The 10,647-nt window shown below is 37.9% G+C and overlaps 1 protein-coding gene across 1 annotated transcript; it reads left to right on the top strand.

The window, feature by feature from the left end:
• Positions 1–432: 432 nt before the first annotated feature.
• On the top strand, positions 433–9,362 carry LOC104074455 (retinal dehydrogenase 2-like; the record flags this gene model as incomplete). The annotated part of the gene is made up of 5 exons (XM_009574578.1): positions 433–617; positions 1,365–1,529; positions 1,979–2,136; positions 2,944–3,018; positions 7,509–9,362. Coding segments are annotated over 5 exons (656 nt in total), but the record flags the coding sequence as incomplete, so codon positions are not given.
• Between the last annotated feature and the right edge of the window lie 1,285 nt (positions 9,363–10,647).

Raw genomic sequence — 10,647 nt, 5'->3', positions numbered from 1 at the left:
TTTTGTGGCTTGTGTCACAAGATGGCATGTGGAATGTATTACCTACAGACCCTTCTTTACCTAGATGATGCCTGAAGTCCCAAGTGGTTCCTTGCAATCTAGTGTTTCTAAAATAGTTGTAATGCTCCTAATAACCCTCCAGTATAGCTGTGTCCAGGGTGGAATAAATGGGGAAAAAATCAACTTTAAACATGTATTTTCACAGGGATTATGACAAAAATGAAATCAATCATCTTCATTTATGACCCGACACAACAATAGTATGTTTTGATTTGGTCACTGTTTTGGTTTTTTTAACCAAATCCTACTTCTGCTTTGAAGTTTTGGAAAAAGTCCACTATGCAATGTGGAAATGTGGAAATGTGACACTGGTGCAATAGCAGATGTGTCTATGATGTTTCAGAGCAACATACGCTGTCTTGTTTTTTTTAGTGGACTATGCTGTGGAACAAGCTCACCAAGGGGTCTTCTTCAATCAAGGTCAATGCTGCACTGCAGGCTCACGGATTTATGTGGAAGAATCAATCTATGAAGAGTTTGTTAGAAGAAGCGTAGAACGTGCAAAGAGGAGAGTTGTGGGGAGTCCTTTTGACCCAACTACAGAACAAGGTCCACAGGTAAAGGAATAGTGCTTCAGCTCTACAGCCCAGAAGGTGCCTGGAAGCATTTAAACTCTACTAGGACAGAGGTCAGTCAGTGCATACTCACTCACAGTCCAGGGTAGCTGACATGATAAACGTTTCCAAGATTAAAATTCTAATGGAGTAGATAATCTGTGCAGCTCAGAGGTGTTTCTTCTTAAGTAAAAACTCTCATCTTTAAATATCAGTAAGTTTGCCTCCCAGCTTTAACAGCAAGATTCTGATCTTCAGCCCCCAAGATACAGCTGTGAACTGATAAGAAGCTCTCAGAAGTCTCTGTGGGCGCTTACTTTCAAGAACTGTCTACAACCATAACTGTGCTTGTAGATGACTAGAGGGACAGGAATTCTAAGCAAAAGATGGATAGAATTAGAAATAGGCCTTTAGAAAGTGTTCCTGCCACTAATAACCAGCTGGCCTTATACCATTTTCAGGAAGTTAACCTGGGACAAAAAATAATGATCTGCTTTGTTTGTACTTATAAACCAGATTGCTTAGCAAGAATGTGGGTTGAGCCACACACATAAGGGGACACATCATTAAGAAGACTGAGCCCTAGGTTACAGTCAGCAGATATTTGTACATCTTTGGCATTTCCAGCTCAAAGAGTAGTGAATATAAGCATGAGTCCACTCACTGGGACATGAGTTGCCTAAAAAAACACTTTTGACTTGATTTTCAAGTGCACGGTCTGCAAGTCAAATGGCTTCTTCTCTCTTTCAGATTGATAAAAAACAATACAACAAGATTTTGGAACTGATTCAAAGCGGCATTACTGAAGGAGCAAAACTTGAATGTGGGGGTAAAGGGCTAGGAAGAAAGGGCTTCTTCATTGAACCTACGGTGTTTTCCAATGTAACAGATGACATGCGGATTGCCAAGGAGGAGGTATTCACACACATGGGCAAGATCACTTCAGAATGTCCTAAACATTATTTTTTTTCTTTTGTTTACTTCCCAAGACAAAATTAGAGTGAAAATTACCACTATATTAAAAAAAAAAAAAAAAAAAAAAAAGAGTAAAATCTTTTCAGGACTCCTTATGCACACAGCCACTGACGACATCAGTTGGGTAAAGAAGCTCAGTTTTTGTCATTGGCTGTAAAGTCTCAGACCTTGAAGAAGAGATAAGGGAAGAATGGAGGAGTTCCGCTGAGGCAACTGCTGTGGGAAATTCATGCAGTTTTACAGACAGCTATTATCACTATTAAATGTTGCTGTGGGAATTTGTAAGAGTACAACAGGAGAGAGAAGACAGTTAAAAAAGCAGAATAAAACAGGAATATAATGCCTCTGAGTGGGCTCATTTATTAATTAATGATTAATCTTTGTTGCAGATTTTTGGTCCTGTTCAAGAAATACTGAGATTTAAAACCATGGATGAAGTTATAGAGAGAGCCAACAATTCTGATTTTGGGCTGGTAGCTGCTGTCTTTACAAATGACATAAACAAGGCCCTGACAGTCTCTTCAGCAATGCAGGCTGGGACAGTCTGGTAAGGCAGAAGTTATCACACTCCTGCTCTTGGAGATAGAGAGTTTGACTCACTATCACTATAGCACCTCAGTTTCACACCCTTTGTCTGAAAAATGTTTATCTAGACCATCCTAGTGGTGAATCACTAACCAAGATATGGAACAGCTGTAAGGAGGTGTTGTGACTCTGCTCACTGCGGGTGAATGCTATTGGAAACTGGAAAGGGCCTTGCTTCCCATTAGCATGGCAGCCACACTGCTGAATGGCATTACTGAAAATAAACAAAGCAGAGTATAAATGATCCTTTCTGTGGAGCAGAGGAATCCTTTGAGGTTTTTGCTAAAGGCACAAAGAATCATGTACTTTCTACAATATTAAGGACTTGAGGGGACACCTCTCTAGTCCTTACGAATAGGTAATGCCACCTCTAGAGTTTAATAGCTTGCAATTTGGTATGTCAAGTCTGGGTAAACTAAAGATCCTCCACAAGAAATCAGGGAGAAAAAGGACAAATTCAGATCTAATAGCTCTGTGTTACAAACTGGCACTGAGGTTTGTCAGCATATTAACAGTTCATTATTGAAGCTGCTTCTAAGTGTTTGGTGCCCTCCTTCAGTCCTCACAGGCCAAATCCCATTCTCCTTATGAGTAAGGAGCAGAATGTTGTTTCTGTGGCATAAATCCCTCATTTCTTTTCAACATGAGACAAGTTTGTTATTACTAAGAGGTACATGGTGTCCTTAGCTCCACAAGTTTCAGCCTCTCTCTGAGTTGTCCAAAGGTCTCTCTGACAGCGCAGTTGGACTTAATGCCTTTCCTGTTACAGGATAAATTGCTACAATGCCTTAAATGCCCAAAGTCCTTTTGGAGGATTCAAAATGTCTGGCAATGGGAGAGAGATGTAAGTATTACACTGCTGTCTTCTAAACTGTTTTCAGCTCTACAACTTAATAAATATTAGTGAATCCTTCCATGCAAATTAAGATCAGGAAATATTCCCATCTGAGGATCAGGGCATAATATAAGATGACTGATAATCATTGCCAGTTCTAAATGCAATTGATTTACATGGCAAGACCATTTTCTTTCCTTTTCTTTTTTTTTTTTTCCTTTGTTGACATAGCAAAGTAAGTTACTGGAACTCCCTTCTTATTCTGAAAGGAACTGAAATTTCTGAACTTGTAACCTGTGTTTTCTTAATTTGTTTTCTTACATTTATTAATATAGGTGCATCTGAACTTTATTAAAATGTTATCTATCTCTACCAGATTTATAAACAATGTTAAATTAAATCAGGCCTAGAGAAGGATAGCCAAATATGTTTACATCCCTTTCAAAAAATCACCTTCCATTACAAAGCTTTCTGTCTTTTCTTATTCCATTTAGAACTAACTGCCAAATATTTTGAAATGGAACTCCACACTCAAATACTGTCCCATGTACCTAATTTAAAGTCTTACCAGTTTTTAATTCTCATTACAATCACAAGGAAGTTTAGCAATTGCATCAGCCTCAGACTGGTTACGCATACAAAGGATTCAATTAATTTCTCTGCAGGAGGCATGTATACCAGATATGTCTCACCTAAGCTTTCAAAATAGCTTATGGCTAATGGCAAACTCAGCAGTAAAATTAAAGTTAAGGTCAAACTCTTTAAAACTTTAAATATGTTGAAGTATACAACTTGATCTATAAAATAAGCTCTATGTAGTCTGAAATATTTTCCCTCATTAGGGAGTACTTTGAATAACACATTCATACTATTCTCCACATTCATGAGTTATGAGGTGATCTCACATTGGCATAAATATGTCAGCTCATCTAACTCTTATCATTGTGAAAATATTCTAAAACTACTAAGCTCGATAGAGCACATGAGTAACTTGACACCCAAGAGTGACCCCGTTGACTTCAGGGAGATTAACCGTGCAAGCAAAATATTCACATATTGATATCGTAGAATTTTTGAAAGGGGGGGAACCAGGCAGCACCCCAGCTCCCATGGAAAAATCTACAGTAGTTGTATACTTGATTCCCATCTACAGCTTTGCAAATACTCATCAAAACCAGTAAATGTTTGGAGTGGCAATAATCTCTATCTCACAAAGATGCCTGAAAACCTACTTATAAGTAATTATTCTACTGTTTTCAGAACCTCTTTGATCAGATATCACCTTCTAATTCACCTCCTCTCCCTGCATTAATATTTGCATACTTTCTATTAAAATGCCACAGTTTCTTAGATCCATGTTTTTAAGGGATAAGTTTTACAGCATAAATAATGTTGAGTCAGGCAATTAAAGAACAAAAAAGAAGAACAGAAAGTATCCATACATATGTGTGTCATTGCTAAGCTAATACTATGTTACAGCCAGATCATAATTGTGCCACTGTGCTGTTTGTGCTAGCACTGTATTATCTGGGACTTGTTTTGTTCCTGCATTTAAATTCACAATTTTTTATCACACATGGGGAAAAAAATGAACACAGAAAGTTGAGATCTGCTATACTCATTTTACACTCCCACAAAATGTAGGTATGTGCATACCAGTAGAGAACCAGAACTCATGTACACAATATAACTGATTTCTGTTTACATTAAGGCTACTTACAGTATTCTTGTATTCTTAAAGGAGTCTAAAAGAGGGAATTTTTTACATTTACACTTCTTTAAAGCTTCCTATCACTACCTGAGTGGTGCAGAATTTAACTCCTGTAACTAAAAATCAGGTGACTCATCGCAGATAGCCACGTGTGGCCGTTTTATATTAGATAGAGTCCCCCAAAATTCTGGTCTCTGTCCAAATGTCTTCAAGGGAAGGAGGTGCCATTCTACTTCAGAACTATCCTTTAATGTCATAAGAATTATTATTGTCTGGATGGCTCTGAGATACAGCAGTGCATAGTTGCATTCCCAAAAAGAAGTGCAAGCAGGAGAACAGCTTGGAGATATAATTCTTTTCCTTATCTTTTTTCTCTTGGACTGAGGGAGGGAAGAGGGTATGTAGTGTTTCTTTTTGAAGAGCAATTTGTTCCTCTTCCCTCACACCTACACAACCAAGGGATAGCATCAGGCAAACTTGAGCCGTGGGCTCCTTCCTTTTCACAGATACAACCCTTGTTCTCACCCTGATACCGAACTGCAATCCAAGAAGACCCAAAGTGGCCACAGGACAGGATGTTATTGCTCCCTACTTCCCTGTATTAAGCTGTGCGGACAAGTGAGGCCTTTAATTGAACACACACTGACTCTTCTGCTCTGAATGTCTGGAATAACCCATCTTCCTATTTAGCAAGAGCAACTTTTTAACTTTTGAAAAATACTTGCCTTAGAATTCATCACAGTTGTCCACTTCCAAACTTTCGGCCAGAAAACAAATGAGTAAGGCCCTGAAGCCTTGGACTGAAGAAACAGACAATAACTGTATCTAATTTTGTTTGCCAGACCAAGATAAGAAACCAACTGGCAGTTGGAACATACATAAAGGCACTGGATACTCTGTCGGCTAGGTTATCTATTGACTTGCAAAAATGTGTCCAACAGGTGTCTGGAGCCAAGCCGCAGCCCTACTGAATCAAGCAGGAACTTTCACCCAGAGAGACTTACTAGCATTAGTTATTGGGCTCCATGCGGCTCCTGGTGACAGCTTCCACTGGTTCTGTGACTCAGCTGAGTCTGATAAATAGCTAAAGTTTTTGGTCATTCTTTGGAGACAAATCTACCACTTTCTACTGAAAGCTGGGGGTGGGGTGGTCCAAATCAATGGGAACTTTTCACATGTCAAAAAATCTTTACTAATATATTTTCTTGCATGTACTTAGACTCTAGTAATCTTAAAATGCCTACTGAATCATGAGTTAAATATCAACCACTATATCACATGTAAGGCCTACTAAGCCAACAGGCACATCAGAAAGTTTTCAGAACTGCAGGTGGAGTGAAATGGGCTGGTAAATACTGGTATTTCTGCCCAAATGAATTAACTTTCCAAGGAAGATTACAGGAGTTTCTCCCCTGATGATGTATTTTGTGTAAAATTTACATTGTAGAGGTAAATACGAAGTAGGCTATGCAACACCGGGGACATACAGAGGGGTTTAACTGCTTTGAAGAGTGGCCCCTCCCTCCATTCTGAAAGCAACACTTACTAGAAGGTAATTCCTCAGAAATATTCTTTATGGTGCAGTTGGCATTAAATTCTGCACACAGGGATCCAGAGGGAAGACAGTGTCAAATAGTAAACATGATAGGCATGTCAGCACTTTTTAGATTTTAATATAAGTAAGGGAGCAGTATTGTGTGTGTTTTAGGGGTGGGGATAAGAATTTAACCAAGAAACAAATGTCTGTAAGAACTTGTGCAAAAGAATCCTCGTATGAGTTCATATAGAAGAGATACTCTACTTCCAGACTTGCACTGTCCCTTTTTTGAGGTGGGGACATTGTTTGCTTTACATACACAGCATCCGGCAGACATATTAGAATTTAACTAATGACTTGACTAGAACACACTTCTCTATTACTCAAAATACGCACAGCAAATACCTATACTTCAGAGAAGACAGGCATAACTCCCAAGAAGCCATGAAATATCCACTCTAAACCTCAGCAGAATTGCCTAAGAGATGAGGCAGGCCGGAGCTGACAAGAACAAAATCCACATAGCATTCAGAAACACCCATTTCTTAAGCATAATTTATCCAAAGCACGTACCCCTCAGAGCCACGTGTCAGATAACTGGGACCTAGTGAGTGGCTAGCTTGTAGCAGTATAGAGGATCTTATGTAAGATGCTTTGCCAAAGCAAAAAGAGGTCTTCTACATAAATCTAGTGGAAATCTGAGCAAGCTGAACGCTCTTTCACGGTACGTGCAAATACTGATTTCTTCTGCTGGATATTTTGTCAGGGAAAAAAGATTGATGGGTTAGGAGTCAAGTTATCTTTACCCAGGGTTGTGAGTAGTTCACTTTCCATAGTACTCAGTTTGGACCTTCTTTTTCTTGAGTGCAAACATAAGCAATAATTTCGCTGACCAGTGGTGCAGGTCTTGGTGTTTGGACATTTTCAAGGTCTGGAAAGAACAGGGGACATCAATGCACTCCCAACAGTTCCATCAACGGATAGTGAGTATTTCTGGGTTCAATGTCGTTCTGTATCTCCTTACCAAATGCTGAAGCCATCCGTTGTTCTTTTGACCTAAACTGAAACTTCATCTTCAGGTTTTTTGAAAGATGGCATGAAAGGAACACCTGTACAAAATCACAGTACAACAGAAACCTATACCGAGAATTTTAGGTTACATCTTAACTTTATCAAGGAATCACTTTGCAGGTTTTTGCTCGATAAAGAATTAATGTCTGGTGTAAGCTGATGCTGCAATTTGTTTTTTAGGGGTGAATGTGGATTGAGAGAATATTCTGAAGTTAAAACTGTGACAATAAAGATCCCTCAGAAGAACTCCTAAAATGATGAAGGACCACGTGCAGAAGAGCACATGATGCCACCCTCTCTATTCCTTATGGAGACCAGCACTCAGGAATAAAAAGTGTTACACAATATATATTTAAGAAATTAAGTTGCAACATATATACTGGGCACATAACTGCATATGTAATGCAAACCAACTCTGCATGTTTTCGTAAAACTCTCCTGAGAATCATTACATCTTTATAAAACAAATCATAACAAGAGATAAAATTGCTATTGGGCATCATTTGATAACAGTTCTAGCTATAAAACTGATAAATGCAAATGCATGCACACACACATTTATCTCTTCTTTAAATAAACAAAGTAAGTCTTACTGCTTTCAGGTTGCCTTCTCAAACGGACCTGCCTTGTACTGACATTCTAGTTTCAATCAGGGCTTTACAAGCCAGATTTTACCCAAAATGCTAGCAACGAACAACATAAACAAGTATCATCGGTGTTCTTAAAAAGTAAAAGACTCTGAACGGTAATGAGCCAAAAACTGGTATATTGGCAACTTTCCAATTAGCATGCTCACATAACGAGGGGAAGGGAATCAAACCATTATATGGACAATGAGATCCAAATACTTATCAGTGACATTCGGCTTCATGACCCACAGCAATTTGGTTTTCAAAACTTACTTTCATAATTACTTTATGTCTTGCTATAAGCAAAAATCCTCCCTCACTTAAAGGAACTTGAAAGGTTTTACCTGGCTGCCAAAAGAGCATGGTCAGACAGGGAGGGAGGGTATTAAGGAGAACAGGAACAGATCCCAAGGCTTCACAGAATATTTTAGCTTTCACTGCTTGTCTAGTTTTGTTGTTGTTACTGTAGTTGTTTTCACATTTTTTCTTTTTTTAAACAAGTATATGCACACACAGACTCCATTTATTTGTCTGCTATTAAACTGCCTGTGATTACACTGGGAATTATTAAGTATTTGTTACAGCAGGAAGAACCCAGCAAAAGCCCACTTGACAGGAAGTAAGCTTGACTTTATTTTCTTACTAAATGATGGCTTGCCATCCTCACCATGCTTGTGAGCCTCCGGTGAGCTTACTGGCTGGTACTGACTTTTCAATTATGTCTGTTCTTTTTTTGGCCCAGGACAAAAATATGAGCAAGTTCTTTTAGAAGTGAAGTGTTTAAAACCTGTCACATTATTACCTGCTGCCTACAGAATCTCTTCCAACTTGTAGCTAACAAACTAAACACCATCTCTTTCTTCTTTGCAGCTGCAGAGCTCCTCGATTCCCCAGACTTTTTTGAACGAGGTTTCATTTTATGTTTTAACTTAGAATTAAGAAAATTTATTTTAAAAGTACAGTAAATCACCTACACTGTGTAGCTACATTATCTGGGGTGTAAGGACAGAATTATGGCATCAGGTGTAACAGTCTTCCTAGCTGCAGAGTCTATACTACGAACTGTTGAAAACTCCAGACCTGATCAGCAAATCACTTCTGCACGTTCTTAACTTCCTTTATTCTCTGAGGAATTCCTCTTAGATTTGAAGTTGTGTGTGTCCTTAAACATACTGCTGGATCAAGACAAGAGTATCCAGCACTTTGTAGTGTGGTGGCCCTCAATATTTTGTATTTCTAACTCATGTCAAACTGTGTATGTCTTTTTAAAGCAATATGTATACATGATGTTATTCAGAAATGACAGTACATTCACAGACATGGGAGATGAATCAAAATATTCCTGAGTTATGACATGCAAATGCCATATACTTCTACTGTAGTGTATGTCAGAGTAAAGAAAAACAAAATACAGCAAATAAGAGATTAGTTATCTTTTAAATTACAATATAAAATGTGAAAAAGGAGATTTTACTTTTCTCCTATTTACTTAAAAAAGAAACTTCCTGTGCTAACAGCATTTACACCGTGTACTCTTTTGTATTCTTTTTGTGTATTTTGTATGTCCGTGCTTTATTCTCAGTACATTCAGGTAAATAATATAGAGTTGCCATTTTCTTCAACCCTGTCACTGCAGCTCCATCTGATGTACATGGATTTGTGAAATCCTGTTTTAAATGTACCATCTGCATAGATCCAACAAAACATTTTTCCAGTCCCTGCAGCTTTTTGTTACAGTTTTTAATCATGTATATAGTTATATGTTATTAAAAAAGTAAAAGGATATTTTCTATGAAGTTTTTTCCATTAAAAAGGTTTAGAGAAAGACTTTAGACTGTGAGACTCCTTTATTGTTGACAGAGCTATAAAAATATTAAAAAAAAATATTTTCTTAGCAAAAGATCTGCTCTCACAGTAGCTTTATTTTCATTTGCAAAAGTGAATGAAGCAAAAGGCCAATTACATTTTCTGGAATATTATTGCAGCTGTATGAAAAACACTTGTGAGTTGCAGATCTAGGTCATAGCCAAAGTTCATCCTCACCCTCATGGTCATAAAGTTTAGCTATTGCGAAAGGTCTGAAATCATCAGAACCAGTGGGGCACCCTAGCAAACTGCTGCATCACAGCTTGAGTTTTGGATAACGTTTAAAAAAATCATGATGCCTTTTCTTTCTCTAGTAGATGAGTCACAGAGATGATTAAATTAACACTCAGATCTTTTACGGAGTGATATTCTACTTGTCTTTAATTTCAAAATGCTAAAACAGGGGAAAAGGACAGACTGAATGTTATTTGACAGCCAGTAAAATTCACATGGCCAGGTACTATACAACTCTCCCTTAAGCAACCCCTTTATTCCAGAGTTACTTTCATTGCCAGGAACAGCATTCCTCCTCTTTTGAAATGGTGCCTATTGAGGTAAAGTAACTACTCAGTTAATAAGGCCAAGCTACTTCATTGTATGGCAAGCAATAGTTATACCTCAATGCCACAGAATAATATTGTTGGTTTAATCAACACTCTATAGGCAATCACAATAGATAAAGTAACTTGACTAAAACAGATGGGATAAAAGAGAATAAAACTTAATAATAACGGTGAAATTGCATTCTCAAAAAGGAGTACTGTTCCTGAAAGTCTGGGATATCAGGAATATATTAAGCAAGTTTCATTTCTATTTAACTAGCG

Source organism: Fulmarus glacialis, unplaced genomic scaffold (genome assembly GCF_000690835.1).
Source record: "Fulmarus glacialis isolate BGI_N327 unplaced genomic scaffold, ASM69083v1 Scaffold50283, whole genome shotgun sequence".
Classification (NCBI taxonomy): domain Eukaryota; kingdom Metazoa; phylum Chordata; class Aves; order Procellariiformes; family Procellariidae; genus Fulmarus; species Fulmarus glacialis.
The sequence above is the reverse complement of the archived record's forward strand: the minus strand, read 5'-3'. Positions and strand labels throughout refer to the sequence as shown.